General features: G+C 42.2%; 2 protein-coding genes across 4 annotated transcripts in view; both read right to left on the bottom strand.

Annotated features, from left to right (window-relative positions):
- The window catches only part of LOC142104311 (inactive hydroxysteroid dehydrogenase-like protein 1), a 46,861-nt gene extending 34,428 nt beyond the window's left edge, over positions 1 to 12,433 (bottom strand). Inside the window, exon 1 of the mRNA XM_075188904.1 lies at positions 12,348 to 12,433. The gene's annotated coding sequence lies outside the window, so the exon portion shown is untranslated. The remainder of the gene's footprint in view (positions 1 to 12,347) is intronic.
- LOC142104312 (inactive hydroxysteroid dehydrogenase-like protein 1) overlaps positions 1 to 26,999 on the bottom strand; it is a 147,757-nt gene that overhangs the window by 11,507 nt on the left and 109,251 nt on the right. The window contains exons 1-3 of one of the 3 annotated variants that reach the window (XM_075188906.1): positions 12,348 to 12,436; positions 11,183 to 11,438; positions 7,829 to 8,274 (exon numbers count right to left, since the gene is read on the bottom strand). The exons of the other annotated variants lie outside the window; for them this stretch is intronic. Of the exons in view, the coding sequence (XP_075045007.1) occupies positions 7,829 to 8,274; positions 11,183 to 11,438 (702 nt within the window). The 5' untranslated portion in view covers positions 12,348 to 12,436. Of the gene's footprint in view, positions 1 to 7,828; positions 8,275 to 11,182; positions 11,439 to 12,347; positions 12,437 to 26,999 lie in introns of those variants that run through there. 3 annotated transcript variants of the gene reach the window in all.

Genomic DNA, 26,999 nt, shown 5'->3' with positions numbered 1-26,999 from the left:
CAGCTAGAATCTGATTGGTTGCTATAGGCAACATCCCCACTTTTTCAAACCCGCAGCTTAGTAAATCTAGCCCTGAGAGTAAAATAGTGATTGTGCAGCAACGGAAATTACACTGGCCACTAATTAATGTGGTGGTATTACCTACTGGTACAATGTGGGGGCACTGAATCCTGGCATAATGTGGGACATTAGCATCTGGTATAATGTCTGGGACACTGCTGCCATAATACTCTCATAGTTTTGAAATATAAAACTATTATATCAATATGGCCTGAAATTTGATTTCTTGAAATTCGGCTACATTAACGTGTCAATTGAGGGAAAACTGTGATTTAAACAATTCTTTTGGAAAAAAGGGTTTAACACATGGCACTCCCATGCTGCAATGTTTATATTCATATTCTTCTTATATGGCAGGAGAGCACGCAGGGGGGGTTTCTGGTTCTCCAGAAACCCCTCCCCTCCTCGAAGAACGGTGTCCCTACATAGCGGCACTGCACTATACAGCAGCCGCGGCGCTGTCAAAGAAGTGTCCGGCACCGCTTCTTTGACAGCGTCGCGGCTGCTGTTCAGTGAAGTGTCGCAGAAATGGAGCTGCTGCTCATGCGCAGCAGCTATCTCTATATGTTTTTTTGTTTCCCCCCCTTAAAAATCCTGCGTGCGCCCCTGTATGGATAACTACACTTCATAAATTTTTACGCAATTCTCTAATGTTTCTATTTAGTATGTAAAGCCTGAAAGTATTTCTTTGGGATTAATGGTGACATCAAGCACCTGACACACTGTTTATCATTAAGCACTCTTCAATTCCATAGTAACACTACATATAGAACAATATCTATATATTTTATTATGTTTATTATTATTATGTTATCATTATTATTAATTTTCCTTTTTTTTATGTGTATAATTTTACAATTTAAAATCATGTGATTTTAGTGTACATTTTGCATTATACTAGAAGTGATGGATAATTAAAGGGAGGGGGCTTCTAACCCGAGGCCTGTGATCGCTCTCCCTAATAAGTAGAGCTCTTAGTGGAAGGGAAAGTAGCACACCATTTGCTTTCCAAAGTATGTCCTATTTCCATGACCGTGCCACCTTCCTGGACATAGCGAGATATATGGTGGATTTGGTGAGCAGGAAATGTTGGATAACAAAAAACACAACATTGAGAAGCAGTTAATTCAACAGCTCATAACCCCTGCTGTTTTCTGCAGCCGTGCTTTTTTTTTTTATCTCTCTCTCTCTCCCTCTTGTCTAGTCTAGCATAGCCTTTTATGTTTTTTATTTTCTTTTTTATTCGATTATAAAGAAAGAAGAATTTCCCATTGGACTATAATGTAATAATAACATTTTTACTCACCGTAAAATCCATTTCTCTGACTCCATTGGGGGGCACTGCGAGACATTGGGGTATAGTAGGTGGTCTGGGAGTTTAGGCACTTATAAACTTGTTGGTCTGTCACACTCCTCTCCTACTAAACCCCTCCTCTCCAGCTCAGACCCCAGTCTTGTATAACCAAGCTAGGAAGAAAGGAGAAGCAATACAGAAAATAGCACCAAAACCAGCACTACTTTCAGAGCAAGGGAGGGAGCGCAGTGTCCCCCAATGGAGTCAGAGAAATGGATTTTACGGTGAATAAAAATCTTATTTTCTCTTCCCTGCCATTGGGGGGGCACTGCGAGACATTGGGGATATACCAAAGCTTCCTCAAGGGTGGGAATGCTCTGGAACGGCTATACGCCACAACTTGCGGGCAAAGCTCGTATTAGCGGAGGCCAAACCATGCCGCCAAGAAACTCTGTAGAAGATGTAGGTGTTGCCATCCTGTACAAGAGTTCTACCAAAGCACTTTGACATGTCATCCAAGAAAACACCAACCCTCTTGGCGAGGTGGATGTAAAGTCACCAGAACCGGATAAAATAGCGTTCGAAAGGACGAAGAGAACCCTTAGTCTCCCGACTAGAGACTCTGCAGTCAGTCCGGCCCTGAGGAGCACAAACCACATCCAGCCGACGAAGAGCGTAACATGCAAAGGAGAAAGAATAACATAATGATTGACCCCAAGCTTCTGATGCACATATAATGCCGATACTATTCCCTGAACCAATATTGGCTGGAGTGACATATCTCTCTCCCCTACAGGAAAAAAAGAATGTGGGAGTGCATTGCACACTACATCCTCTGGACCCCTGGGACCAGGTAATAGGCAAGTGACCTATCCTGGGATAAACATATCTTCCTCTAGTCAGCAAGACAAAAGTGGGCACAACAAGTGCTCATCCCCCGGAATATATTTCATGGTTTAACCTTAACCGGCAGAGACCCGTCCAAGAAAGACTTGAAGATCCTGTAAACCGGTGCTGAAATAGAAGTAGAGTACTGGGGGCAGCACCCTGCGGGAAACTAGATGGATATCAGAGCTAGGTTGTGAAAGAAAGAGACCTAGAAAGTCAGCACTGAGACGTGTGAAACGGCAGAACTCACACCAAACTCTTTCCTGTTTCCAGACCTAGGAAACCAGATGAGGAAACTGTCCTCCCGCTCTATCCAAGGTACTAAGCAGCTCCCTGCAAAGACCTCTGGCCCTAAGGTTAGAGTCTTCCAATGCCACCAGCTAGCCGATATAAAGAGTGACCAAAGGAGGTCCTCGACCGTTCCGATCCGACCACCGAGATAGGCGGAAGGGAGGTGTCGCCACCAGCTGCCAATGTTCGAGAACCATACCCTGCAAGGAAAATGAAGGGCCCCAGTATAGATGGAAGCCGCACTGTGTTCGACACTCCCTAGCCCCCGTGGGGACCTGGGAAGTGGGAGCGACAGGTACACCGGACCGAAGCTTTAGGGGGAATCCTGGCATCGGAGAACTCTGCTTAATGGTCTATAGAATATGAACAGTAACGGGGTGACCTGATTAGAATCTGATGGGCCTAGTGTCACATCCTGTGAACCCTGAGCACCCGATTGAAATAACAGTCCTCTTGGGAGGACCAAAAAGACCATGGAACTCTAAGGATTTTATTAATCTGCCTCCAGTAACAGACTAGAGCCTGTCCGGACTGGAGTTCAGGACCTAGAGGCCGATTGACCTCACTGCTGACTGAGTGGCTTACCACTGTGAGAGAGTTTGACACGTAAGCGTGGCCAGAGTGATGAACTGCGAGTCCAACAACCGGTGAACCAGGTTCTTTCTGGGAAAATCTCCCTCTAGAAATGTAGAGAGAGGAGAATGCAACCATCCTTACTTTGAAAGTTGGTACCCTGTATACCAGAAGCCTAATGCCACTAACGAGGGAGGACCTCTTTCCGCGTCCGGGGTATCCTCAATACATGTATATGCTATGGCAAAATGGGTGTTAAACAATGTAGTCTCTGCACCCCGATGTGAGCTTCCAGGAACCAGATGGAGATTTATCCATGAGAGAGAAAGATGACGGAGCCCTCGAAAAGAGTTTGTCCAGGCACGGTACCATTGTGACTTGCCTGGTGCAGCATAGGCTTGCCCTGACTGCCCTAACATCATTATCCCACGAGGAGCAATCTGCGGAAAGAAAAGGCAGGACCCTGAGCCGGAACTGAAATCACTGTTCTGCCAAAGCGAAAGAGACACGGGTGTCTCTTTCCTAACTGGTACATCTAAGAAGACCTACATGATGTATACTGAAGCCAGGAACTCCTCTAGTTCACTGCCTGCCATGACTGTGCGCAGTGACTACATCCAAACAAGAGAATGTAGACTGCCTGTTGAAGGACTGCCAGCTTCAAGGAAGGAAAGGATCCCTTTGTGGATCGGGAAGAGATTGGAATAAAGTACACCAACCTCCGGGAATACCACCAGGTATATAGGCTTTTTCCCTAACTGCACCTGTACAGGTACTATATGCTCCTTTGGGGGCTAGGAAGGGAAGGAAGATGAATGACGGGTATAAGACTGCCCTTGATGTGCCTAGTGGAGCTGATGGGAAGAGATGTACTCTTACTCTCAGAGGCCCCTTTAGACTCCACTGTAATACTGCCAAAGTGAGCAGCTCCGTTCTTGGAACGTCCTCCAGAATACCTCTGACTAACTGCTCCGCCCATGGCTGAATGGCGTATTTCAAAACTCAGCTATGACCCTTTAGGGTGTAAAAACTACTGGCAGCCGTCAGTTAAGTTGAGTGGAGGCTATGTTACACCTCTAGTAAGAGAAAAACCTACCCTGGGCATATGCCCTGCGTAGGGATAGCAGCATAAGTGAATATCTGACTCACAAGGGTTGTTAATTCCACGTGTTACTTTTCATCTATTTTCCAGGGAGGAAAAATAAAAGAAGAAAATGTGGCCTCTGTAATAATTGTTTATTTGGCTCTCAGCCAAAGGGTCAGACACCGTAGCCCAACTTCTGAGGAGGTGCGGATGGGACCGCAAACTCAAATTCCGCAAGAGTTAAAGTGCATTTGATGCATAAGCTGAGAATATACATCCGGAGTTAATGGATGTAAACATTTTCAGAGTTAATGTTTTGGTCTGTGAATCCAGATCTAGCTAGCCCTCGTCTGTTGAGGAATGGACCATATCCTGATCCTGACTGAGGAACTCTGAAAATCAAAACGATGCTTACCCCTGTGAGAAAATGAGCAGATGTGTCCATGTTTGTGGGAAATCAGATCAGGACACATAGGCCTTCCATCTGTGAAGACGTGCCTGCTACAGATATGATCTGTGTAAACTGAGTGTGGGTAGAGGTGTGAGAAAAGGGGGGTGGTTCACGTACCCTACCGTCACCCTAGTTCGTTCGATCACTGATACCGTTAGGGATTTTTGCTTAGGCTGCCTTCTCCAGAGTTGCCGACACCGAAGTGGGAGAACATCATTCATAGGCCTTAGTATTGCAAGCTGCACCGAGAGCATCCGGGCTAAGCTGCTGAAAATCTAACAATATATGTGGCACAAATATAATTCAGCTTAGACGTACCAGCGAAACAGTCTGAAACATAAGACAATGGTAAGTAAAGCGTCACAGAATAAAACTGAATCTCGTAATTCTGGCAAATGTATATATATATATATAGAATGCAGTACAGACGAAACAGCGTGTGGCTTACTGCTGGAGGTGTCCCCTTTTAGCCATAAAACCTTGGTAAGGCCTGAGCAACAGAATAAAATTGTTATCTTTCCTCTGGGCACATATATTATTTAGACATTGCAATATGGCCCCATTCGCTGGTGCCTTTATATGAAATAAATCTATATATTATTCTTGTGACACCTTATATAATGGAATGCAAACATACCAGAGGGTCTCTGACCCCTGGGGGTCCCCTCCTTTTTATGCATAAAGGCATGGCAGAGAAAAATGCATAATATAAATATCCATTTTTTATATATATATACATAATCACAGTATAGTAGGAATTTACCAAGACTATATATTAGGTAATCCTCACAATAGCCACTAATCTCCAGTGTTCTGAGATAAATTATCTATAGACCTGTGAAATAGGCAATTCCCATTTACACTTGGTACAGGTATAGTATAACACAGCAGAACCAGAGGGTCCTTTGCTTATTTTTGTTCCCTTTTCAGCCATAGCCTAAAATTAGCAGATAAATAAAATAAGGCTCTCTCTCTTATAGTAGTCTGCTGGCTGAAGCAATAGGAAATTACCGAGTCTGCATACAAGGTATTCATTTCTATAACACCACTCTCCCCAACACCGTGTTTTACAGCGCCGTTTGTGAAAAAGATAAACACATTAGGCCACTCTCAATCGTTTAACCATCACTTTCAATAGGATTAGTAGCAACGATACAAACAATACCAGCTGAGGAGAGGCCGAGTCGGGCAGCAGCGTGTCTCCGATTCCAATATGGCCGCCGGGCACACCGTGAAATTCGTAAGGAGTAGAGGGGAAGTTTCTCCCTCAATTCCTCCTGTTCCCGCTGCTTCCACCGCCTATTGCCTGTAGCAATATGGCCGGCGCTGTGTGCCTGCACCACGCTAATTGTAATGGTACCCAGGGTGCGTGTGCGGCTTCCACAGGCATCCCGCCTCCTATTGAGTGCGGAAGCTGCTGTGTCCACCCGCTGCTTGTTTAAAGGGGGGAGACGCTGGGTGGACCTGCCGGCAAGAGGGGAGAATACGAGGAGGAGCATTACAGCCTCCTCCCGTCCGTTCTAGAGGCCTGCTGCGGTTGCAGTCGGCGGCCCCGCTATATAAGGTCAGCGCTGCTTTTAAAGCTGCCACTGTTGTCCCCCTTACAAACAATAGCTATGGCAGACCCTTAATAAAAGATCTGTCCCCTCTTTGCTCATTTCTAGGGGATTGCCGGCAGAGGTGCTAGTTAAGTGAGCCCAGGGTTTCTCTTACCTGCGCTGGGACCCAGAGTGAGCAGTGCTGTGTCCTACTCACTCTCCTGGGTCTTTGGTTCGAGTCCCGCACTGCACCTGAAAGGGAGTTAAACTAAAAACATGAAAAGCCTAAAGACTAATACAAGTATAGGCAGGAGCCTATACCGAAGTGACCTATCTCCTAGGCACTTACAAAAGACTGAGGTCTGAGATGGAGAGGAGGGGTTTAGTAGGGGAGGAGTGTGACAGACCAACAAGTTTATAAGTGCCTAAACTCCCAGACCACTTACTATACCCCAATGTCTCGCAGTGCCCCCCAATGGCAGGGAAGAGAAATAGTGGATGAGTTTTTATTTCAATTAAACTATATTTTAAAAAACATGTGTGTGTTTTTTTTGGGACCCTGTGGCTGTGTGTGTGGTCCTGGAATGCATAGGTGGGTAATGCACTTCCTCACTTGCACTTTGCTTTGCCCTGGCAAGCTCTCAGGCGTGGGTATAAATGACCAGAGGGTCCCTGCAATTGCAGGTTTTCAGCAATGTGTTGGGACACAGGTCTGGTAACTTAGGGTGCAGTGCAAACAAATGGCGCAATTATTATTATCATTATTATTATCTCTATTAAAATAAACTCTTTAGTTACCCTCCTCTTCGCTCCAGCATGACACATGAGTTGCAAATAGCACTAAAATAAATATGTAGACTTCCCTTCTCGTTCCAGCACGGTTAATCATCCCTCCTCTGCGGGGACCTTATCTCTATGTCTATAATACTAGCTCGCTATGCTCTCTCTGTCCCTCCTGGGAATCTCATACTTACTGGAATTTCCACAGGGTCTGATACCATCTCTGTCTGGTTGACCCTTTTTCTTGCTTGGTAGATCTAACACACTCATTAAGTGTCCTCTTGCAGCCTCTTTACTCATCTCTTGGGCTATAACACCCTCTCTGGTGTCCTGTATGCACCTCAGAGTCACATTAAATTCTGCTACACTGCGTCTTCCCGCAACCTTCTTCATAGGGGCTCTTTACATGCTCTCCCCTCTCTAGACAAAGGGTCTCTCTATGGCAGAGCCCCAATGCTGTCAATATTAATTGGCTCCACACTGCTTTGGTAATGACAACCCACCTACTTGATTGTGGTCCCTCTTGTTTATTATTATGGGGACACTTTCCATTTTTTGTGGCTCTCTGAACTTGGGGACTCCATAACCTCTTTATATGTAGACACACTATGAGGTAATTTCTCCCTCAAATATTTCACTTATATTCTCTCTGTTATCATATACTTTGCCCCCCCCCCATTACAGTAGGCCACAGACCCACTCACACATTTTCCAGGGGATCCTGGAACCTCCTCCCCTCTGTCCTGGGAACAAACAAGCCATTTGTGTCCCTAAAGAAGTTTAGAGGGGGAAGGAATGTATTGGATGGGGAGTGCAAGGAAGCTGGAGCACAGCAGCTTTAAAGTTAAGCTCTGCTTTAAAATTTTTACCTTGGAGGCAGCATACACAGTCATTGCAGGAGTAGGCCTGCGGCCTACTACAGAGGCCACATTGATAATGGCTCCCCTCCTCCGCTGTACCATGCCTGGAAGCACTACATATACCATCATAACAGCTGCAGTAATGTTCACATTGATGATCTCCAAACTTTTATCCTCTGGTACTTCAGTAAGGTATGCAGGGTAGTCATAAAGGACTCCAGCATTGTTAACCAATATGCCTACATCCACATCTTTAAGAGCCTCCTTAATGGGTGGAAAGACTTCACGGCCCTTGCTGAGATCAGCCACTATGAAACGGGTTTTCACTCTATAGGCTGCAGATATTGTCTCAGACACTTTTTGGAGCTTCTCCATGTTGCGGCCTAATAAGATGATGTTCACACCATGGCTTGCCAGCTCCTCAGCATATGCTTTACCAATTCCATCTGAAGCTCCTGGAGTAAAAACATAATATAGATTTCAAAATTGTAAAAGTGGTGTGAATATTCTAAACATGTTTTTTACCAACTTCTTCCCTTTGTTACCCTTAGCAAGACTTCAAGTATCGGTACGAGATCTCTATTTCATGAATCGGCCGGATCACTTCCATTAAAAATTAATTTGCTTCCACACTTACTGTACTTGTTCCAGTCCTTAACAGTTAAAGTCCCTGACAGCTACTTACGAAATCATCAAAACTGATCTCTGGATTTTTGTTGCTGGATAGGTAACCACAAACAAAGCTGAGCCCCCTATACTGTCACATCAGGGATGGAGGTCTTAGTTTTCCTGATCTTAAAAAATCCTATCTGGCACTTTCTCCCTGGTGTTAAGACTTGGGTTTATAGTGAATTTTCTTCGATAGACATGATTGCAATATCCAACACCCTATGGCACTCCAAACATTTAAGACCAACATTTCCAAAATGATATCTAATTGCTTTCTTATGTCTTTGACATAACCACTATCTGCTCCAGATTGATTCTTCCTTCTATGGAACAATACAATATTTCCCTCATGTTAGACACAGATTTTCTCTGTGGATTAATAAAACAGGAGATGCCTGATTTTCCTGAGTTACAGTCTAGGCTTTATCTACCACACAAGTCCCTTCTTTCCGTTTTTAAAATACAATTTTTATCACTCAAGAATTCCCCTCAGTTTTTTTTAAACACCCACAACATTCTTGAGAAACTTTACCTTTTTTACCCCCCCACCTCCAGAATAATGATTTGTACTTTGTATAACAACCTTACCTCCACTACACATTTAGATAAACCCACGTATGAACTAAAGTGGGAACAGGAGATAAAGGTTACTCTGCAGATGGATGTTTGGGTTACTATAAGACAGAACTTGGCAAATAGCTCTATATGTATCTGAATCAAAGAGAACACAAATTGTATGTTAGGTGGTACAAGGTCCCTTCTAGGATATTGTATTGTATTTCAGTTTCTTAACCACCATAACTACCTCCTCTTACCCTACCAAAAACCGGTTTACCCAAACACAGTGCTTGAAGTGGGACGGTATGTGCCAGTATGACATAGCGGCACTTTTTCGCCCCACATCTTTACAGCTAGAGCTGTCAGTAAGCGGGGTAAGCAAGGCAGGGGAGCGCCATGCCGGAGAGGCTCTCTGCTGTGCCTGCTTTCCACTTATCCATTGGTGCCTCACCCGATGTGTGGAGGTGCCACTCTCCTCCTCCTGCCTGGTCCATTATCACTGACTGTCGAGAAGCATCGCAGAGAAGAGCCAGGACACAGAAGAGAAGAAGATAGAAGGTCATAAAACTGTATGTAGAGAACGGATGGCGACAGCGTGATAAAGGGGGCACAGTGTGATGATGGAGGGGGCACAGTGTGATGATGGAGAGGGTACAGTGTGATGATGGAGAGGGCTCAGTGTGATGACGGAGGGGGCACAGTGTGATGATGGAGAGGGCACAGTGTGATGATGGAGAGGGCACAGTGTAATGATAAAGGGGGCACAGTGTGATGATGGAGAGGGCACAGTGTGAGATGATGGAGAAGGCACAGTCTGATGATAGAGAAGGCACAGTGTGATGAAGGAGGCTGCAGTGTGAATAAGGAGGATGCCGCGGGATGAAGGAGGATATAGTGGGATGGAGGAGGTTGCATTATGATGATGGAGGGGCAAAAGTGTGAATTCACTAGTTAGAGGGAATAACAGGAGCAAGAACAGGGATAGATAGAGACGATCAAGGACTAAGGGAGGAGCAAGAGAAGCAGGATATGAGGCATGGGGGAGAGCAGGTAGGGAGGCAGAGAGGGGGATATCAGCAATGAAAATAGTGGCACATAAGAACAGAGACAAGAAACAAATAAGGGAAAGATGAATGGTAACATGGAAGATATAAGGGAGATATTTTGGAAAGTTTTAGTATAATTTTATTGCGATATGAGGGAAAATGTAAGTACACAAAGGAGATATAATGGAGAGGTGGAGGGACATAAAGGAAAGGTAATTGGACACAGGAGATGGGGGGAGACAGGGTGCAGAGCCTTGCATCATTAAATATGTTTTTATATTACACTACATAGTGTTAAAATTTTACTCTATCCAAATCAAACTCTCTAAGCCTTCGGGGGGGGGAAGCTAGGCGCCGGCTGTTCATTCCAAAGTGGAAGTTCCATACCAGCTCTTCTAAATTTCCAGTTCGACCATTGCCCAAACAACTAAAAAAATAAATCTATCATATTATCAGAGCTGCAACGTGTCAGCTAGCCACCTCTGGGGCAGATCCCCACCCCTCCCCATTCTTGCATCAATGAGTAATTGGACATAAATGGCATTAAGGAGAGCAAGGCAATAAAAGGACAAACCATGTTACAATGCAAAGGGTGCAAATTAGTTTATTATTTTGCACATAAAAAAATACTAGCCTTTATGTCATGTAGCACACAGACACTTGATAACTTTATTTTTACACTAAAATTTAAAGTTGATCTAGGATATGCCCTACTCCAACTATAAATCTGTCCCCAATTTTGCTCTTCTTAATGACTCTAGCCCAGAATATCTGCCACATGGAGAATATCACCAGCATCATTTATAACTCCACAGCATCCAGAGTCTGGCTCTCAAAGGTAGACTATTTTCATGGTATGCTCATTGTTTGATTAATTTTTTTATGTGCCTGTTGGAGGTACCACATAAAAATGTATTTTTCTGGAAAGAGGAGAGAGAGAGAGAGAGAGAGAGAGAGAGAAAGAGAGAGAGAGAGAGAGAAAGAGAGAGAGAGAGAGGTGGGGAGAGAGAGAGAAGAGAGAGAGCTCTGATATAAGGTCCTTATGGGCCAGAATATTTCATTTTATGTTTGACACATCAGTCCCACTCACCCGTGACTACAGCCCACTCTCCATATTGTCTTATAACGCTGGTGTTGCTGAACAGACGAGAAAAGGTCTGTTGCACCAGACTATAGCACCCACACAGAACGCTGAGACCTTTCCAAACTGCGTAGCAGGCTCCCACCATAGCCAGGATCTCCATGTGATTGTGGTAAGACTGCGACACCTCCTGAGCTAGTGATACAGAGACACTTTTCACAGCACTCACCAGCTCCTTTGCACCATTGAAAATGAATACAGACATCTAAAATGACAACACGTGGGATATGGTTAGTGGAAGTGATCAAAGTAACAGTAAAATACTGTATTTCATGGTATTTATTGTGTTTTACTCCAACAATTACAGCACTATTAAGTTCCATTAAACAAAAGTAAAAAAAGAATTGCAGTACACCAAAATTGTAAACTGACCATATTGATGAATACCTTTAACTAGAGGGTTAAGAGAGACAGAGAGAAAGAGAGAGAGAGAGAGAGAGAGAGAGAGAGAGAGAGAGCTGTAACAAAACAGCTGAGCTTCCAGCCATAAGACTAGAACTACGTGTGGATGTAGCATGCTATATAATAATAAGTTGCAATGCAGGATGACTGCTAGTTATAATAGAATATAGGTAGAAGGTGTAACAAACCCTAAGGCTGCTATTGAAAGAACATAACAGCACAATTTTGTAGGCACAAAATACTTCTATGTACACTCATACTAAAAACTGATACTATTTAAGGAAACCGTAAATTCAAGATTATTATTAATTGGAATACTGTATATGAATTGAATACATGGCATTGTAATTCATTGTGTTACACAATATTGCCAACATTTATTGAAATGTTGAAGATTGTCTAATTATACTAACTCTGATACCAGAAAATAAGCTCCACAGACGAAAAATAATTAAAGGAGATAGTTCTTATTACCAGTTCATACATATATATATATATATATATATATATATATATATATATATATACTAATGAATTGTAACCATCTGAAATAATATGGAATAAGGTAACCATAAACATTACGTTTTTGGAAGATAATGAACACTTAAATAAAAGATGGCTATGAATATGAACGTATGGCTTTTCCGGTGTAGCTGATCATCCAATGAGTTGGTTTTAAATCTTAATTTAATAACATAGACATATAACTCACATTTTAGATGATGGGAAATTGTATTCAAAGAGTTTCGTGGTTGACCAAAGCTGTTTCAGGAATGGCCCACAAGTCTCCTGATTCCTTTAAGTGACAGAGATAATGCCTAAATGCTGTTCTATGTATTAGTGGGTTGGGGAACAGGTTATCCAACCGCAATTACTTGGGATTGACACACCTCATTTAAAGTTTTATTGATATATTGAGCAAGAGATTGTATCTTGTACTACCTATGTTTAAGAAAAACTGATTACAAAAATCTTGAAGATTAATGATAGACTGGAATTGTGCATATATTTGTTGATGCCAGTGATTAAATTACTGACATTTGAGCAAGTCTAGCTTTGCTGCAGGACACACCTTACTGCTGAGGTGCTGACATCGGGTTTGTCTTGCCGTTTTAAAAAAAAAATGACATGAAAGCGCTGAGAATTGGCGGCTCGTCAGAACCGCAGTTTAGTAAATATTCCTCTAGGGGGCGTATTCAATTGTTAGTTTTAACGCGCTAAAACAAAAAAAAATGAGCGCTCAAAAAAAATTAGAGTTAATACGGTAAAAGTGCCCGCGAAAACCGTTAATACGGTAGTTTACTCTCGGAATTTCAGCTCGCAGCTCAGGGAGCTGCGAGCTGAAATTCCGCGAGTAATTACCGTATTAACAGTAATATTTTTAGAGCGCTCGATTGTTAGCGTTAACGCTAACAATTGAATACGCCCCTAAGTGTCTTGTGGCACTAAGCAAACAGGGTCTCATGGATGACTATGAAATAAGACACTGATCTTGGGCCTTTCTTTTTTTCCATTTCTTTTACTTATACTTGTACCAATATCCATGTAACAATCACATTATTGTTTACTTTACTATGTCACATTTGCCTTTATGTCTCTCCATCTCAACCTTTAAGCATTCTTGTGTATCTGCTACTACCCAAATCCTTTATTGCACTCTTAAGAAGAATTGCCCATATGGTAAAGATCACAAACACGCAGCCTGTGTATGACGGAGGTGGCGTACGCACGCTCTCTGTTTTCCTCGCGAACAGGGAATGCCTAGTCAGTTTGTTGGAGAATCTTTTCAATCTTTGACAGTGCTGAATCAGTAAATCAATCCCTGAGGAAGCTCATCGGCATTCTGGCCACGAACGAAACGCGTTGGTTAAACACCGCCACTTTACTGATTCAGCACTGTCAAAGATTGAAAACCTACATCTAGCATGCTAGATTCTCATCTCCAACAAACTGACTAGGCATTCGCTGTTCGCGAGGAAAACAGAGAGCGTGCGTACGCCACCTCCGTCATACACAGGCTGCGTGTTTGCGATCTTTACCATCACACAATCAAGAGGTAAGAGACGCTGCCGTACCCCAGGAGGAATCCTCGCTCCGTGGACAACTTCTACTGCCGAACGCCGCTATGTAAGTCACTCTGGACCGTTTGTAGACTTTTTGGGACATTTGTTTTACATTGGTCCATCGGACAACACCTTGTCATTCATTGCTACATCGTGCATGGGCTTTCTAGTTTACTCAGCGGGCTAACTGATGTGTCAGGACTTTATATGGGACATTTGTTTTTGCTAACAACCTATTTAGTTGGATGACATTTGCTTTACATTGTTTCATCGGACAATACTCTGATATCCATTTCCACATCGTGCACGGGCTTTACAACTTAGCGGGCAACCGATGTGCACGGACTGTTACATTCATCCTTCATCTCTCGGTTTTAGCCTTTGTTTGTTTGTTTTGCATATACATTGTGTATTTTAGTGCATATGCCAGTTTATTCTTTTTCCGGCCTGAAAGTACTCTGTGCATACCATGTTACAATAAATAACATAAGCATCTTACTCTGTTTTATATGTCATACTTACCAGCGCCCAGAACCTTATATACATATATTACCAGTCTCTCTTTGGGAGGGTAGGGATTCCCTCCCACATACTTTCAGGTTCGCTTTTTGGCTGCTGTACATACTCATAGATAGCGCAACCCACCCTCTCTGTTCATTTCAGTTTGCTGTAGTAAACTATGAAATCCTATAACATTGTAGTGGATTGTCACTTTCCTGATACTCTCAATTTTATCGAGCTCTGGTAAAATTGGGTGTAGTCATTCCTGGTATTAACCCTCAATCCAGAGGAAAAATTATCCCTATTAAGTTTCGGTCCATTTTTGAAGAGTGTCCTATAATTTCAATTTAGACATGCAGTTTAGTATAATACTGAATTGTGTTTGCCTAAAAACATTTACTTTGAAACAATGTTGTAATCACTGTGTTACATATTAGACTGTTGTATCCAAAAATCATGTTACAGTTGTGGTTTGTTATATATTGGCTTAGGAAGCATTCTGTTTTTGTCATATTGTAGTTGGAAAAAAAAATAAGATTTTGTTTTAGATATATCCACTCCCACAGGCATTTTACTTTTCTTATTAATAAAGCACTTCTTTGTATTTTCTATATGTGAAATAGTAGAATAATGACAACCTCTCAGATTAGTCATTGTACTCATTGTTAATTATAGGAATATAGCTCATTGTAAAAAAACATATTATATTCGTTAAAGCTTATGTTAATTAACTATCTGTGTATATATCATGAAGTTCAATTAATAATAACTAGGGATGAGCGCACTCGGATTTATGAAATCCGAGCCCACCCGAACGTTGCGGATCCGAGTCGGATCCGAGACAGATCCGGGTATTGGCGCCAAATTCAAATGTGAAACTGAGGCTCTGACTCATAATCCCGTTGTCGGATCTCGCGATACTCGGATCCTATAAATTCCCCGCTAGTCGCCGCCATCTTCACTCGGGCATTGATCAGGGTAGAGGGAGGGTGTGTTAGGTGGTCCTCTGTCCTGGTAGATCTCGTGCTGTGCTGTTTAGTTCTGTGCTGTGCTGTTTAGTTCTTTGCTGTGCTGTGCTGTGCTGTGCTGTGCTGTGCTGTGTTCTGCAGTATCAGTCCAGTGGTGCTGTGTGCTGTGCTCTGTCCTTCTGAGGTCAGTGGTGCTGCTGGGTCCTGTGCTGTGTCCTGTTCAGTCCAGTGGTGCTGTGTCCTGTGCTCTGTGCTTCTAAGGGCATAGTTATTTCCCCAATATTCCCCTGTGTTTAAAAAAATAAAAAAAAGTTTTTTAAAAAAATACCAAAAACTACTTTAATTTTTTTTAATTACCACAAAATTTGCACAACCAATCCTGCAGTATAAGCCCATTGGTACTGCAATATTACCAAGTTCACACATTCAGCAGTAAAAGTCCAGTGGTACTGCAATATTACAAAGTTTACACATTCTGCAGTATCAGTCCAGTGGTGCTGTGTCCTGTGCTCTGTCCTGCTGAGTTCCGTAGTGCTGCTGGGTCCTGTGCCGTGTCCTGTTCAGTCCAGTGGTGCTGTGTCCTGTGCTCTGTGCTTCTAAGGGCATAGTTATTTCCCCATTATTCCCAAGTTTTTAAAAAATAAAAAAAAAGTAAAAAAAAATAAAAAATTTAAAAAAAAAATAAATATATAATAATTATAACCAAATTTGCAAAACCAATCCAGCAGTATAAGTCCATTGGTACTGCAATATTACAAAGTTCACACATTCTGCAGTATCAGTCCAGTGGTGCTGTGTCCTGTGCTCTGTCCTGCTGAGTTCCGTAGTGCTGCTGGGTCCTGTGCCGTGTCCTGTTCAGTCCAGTGATGCTGTGTCCTGTGCTCTGTGCTTCTAAGGGCATAGTTATTTCCCCACTATTCCCAAGTTTTTTAAAAATAAAAAAAAAGTAAAAAAAAATAAAAAATTTAAAAGAAAAAAAATATATATAATAATTATAACCAAATTTGCAAAACCAATACAGCAGTATAAGTCCATTGGTACTGCAATATTACCAAGTTCACACATTCTGCAGTATCTTGTGCTACATATAATGGAGACCAAAAATTTGGAGGATAAAGTAGGGAAAGATCAAGACCCACTTCCTCCTAATGCTGAAGCTGCTGCCACTAGTCATGACATAGACGATGAAATGCCATCAACGTCGTCTTCCAAGCCCGATGCCCAATCTCGTAGTACCGGGCATGTAAAATCCAAAAAGCCCAAGTTAAGAAAAAGTAGCAAAAAGAGAAACTTAAAATCATCTGAGGAGAAACGTAAAGTTGCCAATATGCCATTTACGACACGGAGTGGCAAGCAACGGCTTAGGCCCTGGCCCGTGTTCATGACTAGTGGTTCAGCTTCACCCACGGATCTTAGCCCTCCTCCTCCTCCCCCCCCCTACAAAAAATTGAAGAGAGTTATGCTGTCAGCAACAAAACAGCAAACAACTCTGCCTTCTAAAGAGAAATTATCACAAATCCACAAGGCGAGTCCAAGGATGTTGGTGGTTGTCAAGCCTGACCTTCCCATCACTGTACGGGAAGAGGTGGCTCGGGAGGAGGCTATTGATGATGTAGCTGGCGCTGTGGAGGAACTTGATGATGAGGATGGTGATGTGGTTATTGTAAATGAGGCACCAGGGGGGGAAACAGCTGATGTCCATGGGATGAAAAAGCCCATCGTCATGCCTGGTCAGAAGACCAAAAAATGCACCTCTTCGGTCTGGAGTTATTTTTATCCAAATCCAGACAACCAATGTATGGCCATATGTAGCTTATGTAAAGCTCAAATAAGCAGGGGTAAGGATCTTGCCCACCTAGGAACATCCTCCCTTATACGTCACCTGAATAACCTTCATAGTTCAGTGGTTAGTTCAGGAACTGGGGCTAGGACCCTCATCGGTACAGGGACACCTAAATCCCGTGGTCCAGTTGGATACACACCAGCAACACCCTCCTCGTCAACTTCCTCCACAATCTCCATCAGATTCAGTCCTGCAGCCCAAGTCAGCAGCCAGACTGAGTCCTCCTCAATACGGGATTCATCCGAGGAATCCTGCAGCGGTACGCCTACTACTGCCACTGCTGCTGTTGCTGCTGTTAGTCAGTCATCTTCCCAGAGGGGAAGTCGTAAGACCGCTAAGTCTTTCACAAAACAATTGACCGTCCAACAGTCGTTTGCCATGACCACAAAATACGATAGTAGTCACCCTATTGCAAAGCGTATAACTGCGGCTGTAACTGCAATGTTGGTGTTAGACGTGCACCCGGTGTCCGCCATCAGTGGAGTGGGATTTAGAGGGTTGATGGAGGTATTGTGTCCCCGGTACCAAATCCCCTCGAGATTCCACTTCACTAGGCAGGCGATACCAAAAATGTACAGAGAAGTACGATCAAGTGTCCTCAGTGCTCTTAAAAATGCGGTTGTACCCACTGTCCACTTAACCACGGACATGTGGACAAGTGGTTCTGGGCAAACGAAGGACTATATGACTGTGACAGCCCACTGGGTAGATGCATCCCCTTCCGCAGCAACAGCAACAGCTGCATCAGTAGCAGCATCTACAAAATGGCTGCTCATGCAAAGGCAGGCAACATTGTGTATTACAGGCTTTAATAAGAGGCACAACGCTGACAACATATTAGAGAAAATGAGGGAAATTATCTCCCAGTGGCTTACCCCACTTAGACTCTCATGGGGATTTGTGGTGTCAGACAATGCCAGTAACATTGTGCGGGCATTAAATATGGGCAATTTCCAGCACGTCCCATGTTTTGCCCACACCATTAATTTGGTGGTGCAGCATTACCTCAAGAGTGACAGGGGTGTGCAGGAGATGCTTGCGGTGGCGCGCAAAATTGCTGGACACTTTCGGCATTCAGCCAGTGCCTACCGCAGACTAGAGGCACATCAAAAAAGCATGAACCTGCCCTGCCATCACCTCAAACAAGAGGTTGTGACGCGCTGGAACTCCACCCTCTATATGCTGCAGAGGATGGAGGAGCAGCAAAAGGCCATTCAGGCCTACACAGCCACCTACGACATAGGCAAAGGAGTGGGGATGCGCCTCAGTCAAGCGCAGTGGAGACTGATTTCCGTGTTGTGCAAGGTTCTGCAGCCATTTGAACTTGCCACACGAGAAGTCAGTTCCGACACTGCCAGCTTGAGTCAGGTCATTCCCCTGATCAGGCTGTTGCAGAAGCAGCTGGAGAAAGTGAGGGAGGAGCTGGTAAGCCATTGCGATTACACCAAGCATGTAGCTCTTGTGGATGTAGCCCTTCGTACGCTTTGCCAGGATCCGAGGGTGGTCACTCTTTTAAAGTCAGAGGAATACATTCTGGCCACCGTGCTCGATCCTCGGTTTAAAGCGTATGTTGTGTCTCTGTTTCCGGCGGACACAAGTCTACAGCGGTGCAAAGACCTGCTGGTCAGGAGATTGTCCTCTGAAGAGGACCGTGACATGCCAACAGCTCCACCCTCATTTTCTTCCACATCTATGGCTGCGAGGAAAAAGCTCCGTTTTCCCAAAAGAGGCACTGGCGGGGATGCTGATAACATCTGGTCCGGACTGAAGGACCTGCCAACCATTGCAGACATGTCTACTCTCGCTGCATTGGATGCTGTCACAATAGAAAAAATTGTGGATGATTACTTTGCTGACACCATCCAAGTAGACATGTCAGACAGTCCATATTGTTACTGGCAGGAAAAAAAGGCAGTTTGGAAGCCCCTGTACAAACTGGCTCTATTTTACCTGAGTTGTCCCCCCTCCAGTGTGTACTCGGAAAGAGTTTTTAGTGCAGCGGGGAACCTGGTCAGTGAGCGGCGAAGGAGGTTGCTTCCTCACAACGTTGAAAAAATGATGTTTATAAAAATGAATAATCAATTCCTCAATGAAGTACAGCACTGCCCTCCAGATACTACAGAGGGACCTGTGGTTGTGGAGTCCAGCGGGGACGAATTGATAATGTGTGATGAGGAGGAAGTACACACTGTAGGGGGAGAGGAATCAGAGGTTGAGGATGAGGACGACATCTTGCCTCAGTAGAGCCTGTTTAGTCTGTACAGGGAGAGATGAATAGCTTTTTTGGTGTGGGGGCCCAAACAAACCAATCATTTCAGCCAAAGTTGTTTGGTAGGCCCTGTCGCTGAAATGATTGGTTTGTTAAAGTGTGCATGTCCTATTTTAACAACATAAGGGTGGGTGTGAGGGCCCAAGGACAATTCCATCTTGGAACTTTTTTTTTTGCATTATATGACCAATCAACAGTCGTTTGCCATGTTCAAAAAGTAAAACCAAATGTAAAAAAATTCAAGAAATTAAACCAAAAGTAAAATGCCGTGTCATAATTTAAAACAAGAGGTATTGACGTGCTCTAAAACTACTGTATTGTTGTTTATATTTTATAAACACTACACTTGAAAGCTTGAGTCTTTCAATAGAAAAGTAACTGTCCATTGCACGAATATTTGCAACAGGGACAATTTTAGGGTTAAGAAAGTCAACTAATAACACTTCGACGCTGTCTGTCTTTATAAACACTAAGTATCAAAAAATGGAAAAGGGGCGCTGTATCCACCGTTTTTATTATATCATAAAATACACTTAAAAAGAATTACATATGTTATTACATACAGCAGTTTAACACTGCAATATAAGTAGAAAATAAAAACCTAATGGTACCATAAACTACTAATTAGCATTGATTGCTCCTAAAATCCTGAGGTTAGTGACAGCTGGGAATACAATGTATCCAAGTGCAGAAACAAATAAACATGTGAACATGTAAAGAATTAAAATCATTCATTCCTCTGATGAAACCGTGCTTGTCACGGAGAAACGACAATTTGATTTGGCATACTACCTATAGCCATTCAGGACACCTTCCTCCTATACCCCGGGGTATCCAGCTGGATCCAAGTAAGTGGAGCGCGGAATTTATGTTACATTGCCTCCGTTGTACAATCTGCATCGGCTACGCAAAGTGGAGTTTCAACTGGTCTAAGACTTTGTCATTATTGCTGCAGTTGTCTGCATGCTAATTCCAACCCACTCGGCTGCCGTTTGTTTGTGAAAATCAGGAGAGCTTTTACATTTCTTCATTGAAACCGAATGTGATCCGTTTATAACTAAGGATCTCCACTGTCCATTTGTTGCAGTGAGCATCTGCACACTTCAAAATCATAAGAGAACTAATAGTGCTACCATCCAAGATACTTTTGATTATCAGATGATTCCATCAACTAAGTAATATACACGATGATTCACTTGTTCTGAATGATTTTAATTCTTTACATGTTTACATGTTTATTTGTTTCTGCACTTGGATACATTGTATTCCCAGCTGTCACTAACCTCAGGATTTTAGGAGCAATCAATGCTAATTAGTAGTTTATGGTACCATTAGGTTTTTATTTTCTACTTATATTGCAGTGTTAAACTGCTGTATGTAATAACATATGTAATTCTTTTTAAGTGTATTTTATGATATAATAAAAACGGTGGATACAGCGCCCCTTTTCCATTTTTTGATACTTGTATGTTTCTGACAGTTTGATATCTGTCATAGGGAGCTGCGGTCCATTACCACATGACATTATATATGATTCATAGCGCCTGATTTATTTTTGTATTTATTTTATAAACACTACACTTGGAAGTTGGAGGAGGTATTGTAGCCCCGGCACCAAATTTACTACCGGGGCCACTCCACTGTGCAGTCCATATTTAGGTGTATCAGATATTAAACAACGGTGACAGTTGATGCCCAATTTTTTAATTATATTGTGGCCTCGGTACCAAATTGTGTACCGGGGCCACCACACTACGCAGTCCAGATACTTGTTTGGTGGAATTCAGACCAGTTGAGGGTTTTATTATTATATTGTGGGGACCACTCTATCTATACCACACTACAACTCTATACCACTCTATTTAATACTTTAATTCTATTTAATACTTTAATTCTATTTCATACTTTAATTCTATTTAATACTTTAATTCTATTTCATACTTTAATTCTATTTAATACTTTAATTCTATTACTAATTACCATAAAGAGGAACTGCCGCTTCTATTTAATACTTTAATTCTATTAGTAGTTACCATAAAGAGGAACAAAATAAACCAATTTTACCAAAAGTATAATATGACTTAGACTTACAAACACTACACTTGAAAGATGGTGCCTTTAAATGAAAAAGTCAGACTTCATTGCACGACTATGTGCAACAGGGACAGTTTTTTGGTTTACAAAGTCAACCAATAACACTTGGACCCTGTCTGTCTTTAACATACTTGATGGGATCTCAATGACGAATTGTCTGTACCATGTTTGGAGGAGGTATTGTGGCCCCGGTATCAAATTGGGTACCGGGGCCACCCCACTACGCAGTCCAGATACTTGTTTGGTGGAATTCTGACACGTGGAGGGTGTATTTATTTTATTGTGGCCCCGGTATCAAATTGGGTACCGGGGCCACCCCACTACGCAGTCCAGATACTTGTTTGGTGGAATTCTGACACGTGGAGGGTTTTTTAATTATATTGTGGCCTCGGTACCAAATTGTGTACCGGGGCCACCACACTACGCAGTCAAGATAGATAGATGCGTATCATAGATAAAGTACATTCAGTGGTGTGGGGCAAATTGAAAAATATTCAAAATGCACTGACATTATCAAAAACAAGAGGTTGTCACACGCTAAAACTCCAACATGTATATGATGGAGAGGATGGAGGAGCAGCCGTATGTGTAGTGTAATGCAGACCTGTTGAAGGTTTTTTATATATTTTATTGTGGTGCCCAGTGCCCACTCCTCTAGGCAGTCCAGGTACATTTATTGGTGCGATTCATAAAAGTTCAGGGTTTTTAATATATTGTGGTGACCCACTCCTCTACGCAGTCCAGGTACATTTATTGGTGCGAATCAAACAAGTTGATGGTTTTCTTATTATATATATTGTGGTGACCCACTCCTCTACGCAGTCCAGGTACATTTATTGGTGCGATTCATAAAAGTTCAGGGTTTTTAATATATTGTGGTGACCCACTCCTCTACGCAGTCCAGGTACATTTATTGGTGCGAATCAAACAAGTTGATGGTTTTCTTATTATATATATTGTGGTGACCCACTCCTCTACGCAGTCCAGGTACATTTATTGGTGCGATTCATAAAAGTTCAGGGTTTTTAATATATTGTGGTGACCCACTCCTCTACGCAGTCCAGGTACATTTATTGGTGCGATTCATAAAAGTTCAGGGTTTTTAATATATTGTGGTGACCCACTCCTCTACGCAGTCCAGGTACATTTATTGGTGCGATTCATAAAAGTTCAGGGTTTTTAATATATTGTGGTGACCCACTCCTCTACGCAGTCCAGGTACATTTATTGGTGCGAATCAAACAAGTTGATGGTTTTCTTATTATATATATTGTGGTGACCCACTCCTCTACGCAGTCCAGGTACATTTATTGGTGCGATTCATAAAAGTTCAGGGTTTTTAATATATTGTGGTGACCCACTCCTCTACGCAGTCCAGGTACATTTATTGGTGCGAATCAAACAAGTTGATGGTTTTCTTATTATATATATTGTGGTGACCCACTCCTCTACGCAGTCCAGGTACATTTATTGGTGCGATTCATAAAAGTTCAGGGTTTTTAATATATATTGTGGTGACCCACTCCTCTACGCAGTCCAGGTACATTTATTGGTGCGATTCATAAAAGTTCAGGGTTTTTAATATATTGTGGTGACCCACTCCTCTAGGCAGTCCAGGTACATTTATTGGTGCGAATCAAACAAGTTGATGGTTTTCTTATTATATATATTGTGGTGACCCACTCCTCTACGCAGTCCAGGTACATTTATTGGTGCGATTCATAAAAGTTCAGGGTTTTTAATATATTGTGGTGACCCACTCCTCTACGCAGTCCAGGTACATTTATTGGTGCGAATCAAACAAGTTGATGGTTTTCTTATTATATATATTGTGGTGACCCACTCCTCTACGCAGTCCAGGTACATTTATTGGTGCGAATCAAACAAGTTGATGGTTTTCTTATTATATATATTGTGGTGACCCACTCCTCTACGCAGTCCAGGTACATTTATTGGTGCGATTCATAAAAGTTCAGGGTTTTTAATATATTGTGGTGACCCACTCCTCTACGCAGTCCAGGTACATTTATTGGTGCGAATCAAACAAGTTGATGGTTTTCTTATTATATATATTGTGGTGACCCACTCCTCTACGCAGTCCAGGTACATTTATTGGTGCGATTCATAAAAGTTCAGGGTTTTTAATATATATTGTGGTGACCCACTCCTCTACGCAGTCCAGGTACATTTATTGGTGCGAATCATAAAAGTTCAGGGTTTTTAACATATATTGTGGTGACCCACTCCTCTACGCAGTCCAGGTACATTTATTGGTGCGAATCATAAAAGTTCAGGGTTTTTAATATATATTGTGGTGACCCACTCCTCTACGCAGTCCAGAAAGATACCTTGTTGCAACGTTTTGGACTAATAACTATATTGTGAGGTGTTCAGAATACACTGTAAATTAGTGGAAATGCTTGTTATTGAATGTTATTGAGGTTAATAATAGCCTAGGAGTGAAAATAAGCCCAAAAACTTGATTTTTAAACTTTTTATGTTTTTTTCAAAAAAAATCCGAATCCAAAACCTTAAATCCGAACCGAGACCTTTCGTCAAGTGTTTTGCGAGACAAATCCGAACCCCAAAAATAACGAAAATCCGGATCCAAAACACAAAACACGAGACCTCAAAAGTCGCCGGTGCACATCCCTAATAATAACACAATAGGATACGAGGTAGATAGTGTTATGACAGTCTAGTTGATATCGAATAACAACTGTCCACTTCCAGTGATGTGGTTCCAAAGCACAATGTGATTTAATAGCCAAAAGTAGCAGAATAACAAGTCAGAATAAAATACATACAGCCGTTACTTAGCAGGCACCCTGGATCCAGTATATAGCAGTCAATCCAGAAATCTGTGGTCAAAGAGACTGGACACTGGTCCCAGAACCCCTGCTTATATACAGTTAGTGATACAGTGAAAACAATACAGATGAGTTGGCTTGCTTCCATAGGTTCAGGCTTCAGGAGGGTCCAGTGCAATGCAGGTCATTGGCCAGTTCAAAAGATCACATCCAAAGGTGGGGTTCAGCTCTCCTGGAGATGCATTCCAATCTTCCTGCCAAGAACCTGTTTAAACTTGTCTATTTGCATTACACAGACAATATCATTCTATCCATTTATTCCTTACAATCCATATCTAGCAAACGCAAGGTGTGATCAGTTCGGCGATTGAACCGAACGTCTGTGAATAAATAGGGGATTAGAATGATACCAGACATGATATATTTCCTGTGACCTGAACCTTAGATCTTACTAACGTATATATATAGCATTATAATGTTTAACCATAAGCTCTGCCACTTTCTACCTAAATGACTATGTGTTGCAAATACTTTTACATATGTGCTAAATAGATTATACGCTCCTCTGAGCAGGGCCATCTCTCCTCCTGTTTCCACCACTTCTAACTCTGCTCTCCAGCTACTTAGCCCTCCTCCTCAAAGGTCCTCCACCCCACGTCCACTTCCGCTCCCTCCTCCCCCCTGGGGGTCTCCCTGTCTTCCGCGCCCCCCTTCTTGGGCCCCGTCGTTTTCGGATCCTCCCTCCCCCTTCCCCGCCCTCTCTAGCTGTGCATTGAGCGTACTGAGTTGCTGTGTTTACTGTACTGTGCTGTCTCCCATTGTATTGTGATTTTGTTTGTCTCTGTACGGCGCTGCGGATGCCTTGTGGCGCCTTATAAATAAATATTAATAATAATAATAATAATAAATACAAGTGTATGTGTGTGTGTAAATGCGTGTATAAGTGTTTGCCAGGTGTTGCGGTTAAATTGTGCTCCTCCACGCCGTAGCGTGCTATTCGCATACCTTCAGACAAAAGACAACCAAGTTGTTAGATATTAATTGAAATGACCATATCCAATTATCTGACTTCAACAATAGATATCTCTGGGGGCTACCTTATATACAACCAAATAATATATAGAGAGATAGCATGTCATAAGTTCAAGGAAACATGTACAAGTCCAATATAATAGTAGATAGAAATAAGTTCATTCTTTGTCCAATCCAGTGCCGAAATTATCCAGCAATTATTCGCATTTATGGAGTGGTATATGTAAAAAAGAGCGAAGGATAGTGCAATAGTGTATTACCTTCAAGATAAGATTTATTCTTTAAAAAATAAAATAGACTCAAATAAAAACATATCACACATATGTCAAAACATGTATTCATATAATGATATATCTCTCCAGATTATGCCAGGTAATGGCCACCTAACAGATATAGCGGATGAAAGAGGCATGTAACAAAGTTCTTTTCCAGGAAATCCACTGGATGTATTGCAAACTTCCAGAAACAAGGCGGTCAGTCCTAGGCTGGAGATCCACAGGACCAACGCGTTTCGACCTTCCACAGGTCTTTATCAAGGCATATGTAGTCATACTGACAAAGCAACTATTTATAGTTCAAAACTCTGTCATGTGACTTTGGTTAGAGTCACATGATCTCAATCGGTAAAACACACTTATTTTATATAAGAAAATACCATCCATACAAAGTTAGAGGGCATTCCCCCATGTAATTTATATACATACAATGAAAACATAATGACATAATATTCCTGCAAACAGAAAATCCATCATTTACATAGGTTTCCATAGGTTAAGTCTCATGATCGCATAATGTCAATCACAATGGCAACATACATATATAAATAGACACAATGATCTATACATAGATTCTGATATGACATCCCAATGGAATAACCTAATCAATAGATGAAGATAACAATAATAAAAGGATAAAATAAATCTCCAGAGAATGATTGTATATTATTGACATTCTTTGAATAATAATATATCGAGCCTTAACTATATTGAAGCAAAGTTTGTGGTTTCAGATTTATATATTCCATAAGACAGTATTCATATATTTAAAAAACTTCTCCTGAAACATAACACAGAATTGCGGGTGTTTACATGATGTCCCGTTCATGTGATGTCAATACCTAAATAAGCACTCGATAATAAAAAATGCTAATTATTAGTCCGAGGAAATCGCCGGTTTTGCAAAATCGCACCTTGATACATTTACCCCCTGCTCTCTAGACACCGGCCAACTTATTAAGCATCGGTCACCCTGAACAATAAAACAGGCAGGTCCCATAACCCTAGCTTGATGGGCAGGTGACACCCCCACCATTCCTTTAAGAAATAGTGCTCATCAGCTGGTCTGGTGATTACTCTTACTGCAGACACACCCTGTCAGCCTGCTCCCTCTGTGGGAAAAAAATAATTTTTTAAACCATGTTAGTTAAATCAGCTCTATACTATTATTTTTTTCCACACATATGCCCTCAACCTGTTTATCTTTAAACTAAGTGCACTTGTGCACAAATGTGTAACTCTGTTTGCGTCCTTTCTCTGCGGATTAGCAACTAAATACCTCCCTTTGTTACATATCCCTCCCTCTAGTATCACAAAGTAGAGGGGCACGCACTTTGCGAGGAGCGCAAATTTTCGTGACAATTTCTTTGCAGAATCCCAGGTCTATGTTCTACTGAGAACTTGAAAGGTTGCATTGCCAGGAACCAGCGGGTTGTCTTGCCATTTACCTCCCGGTTGTTCTGCATTCACCCCAATGGTGCATGATCTGTTATTAATCTGAATTTTCTG

This window comes from Mixophyes fleayi, chromosome 10 (genome assembly GCF_038048845.1).
Source record: "Mixophyes fleayi isolate aMixFle1 chromosome 10, aMixFle1.hap1, whole genome shotgun sequence".
In the NCBI taxonomy this organism is placed as follows: Eukaryota; Metazoa; Chordata; class Amphibia; order Anura; family Limnodynastidae; genus Mixophyes; species Mixophyes fleayi.
Note: the sequence above shows the minus strand (reverse complement) of the source record. Positions and strands in the feature narration are given on the sequence as shown.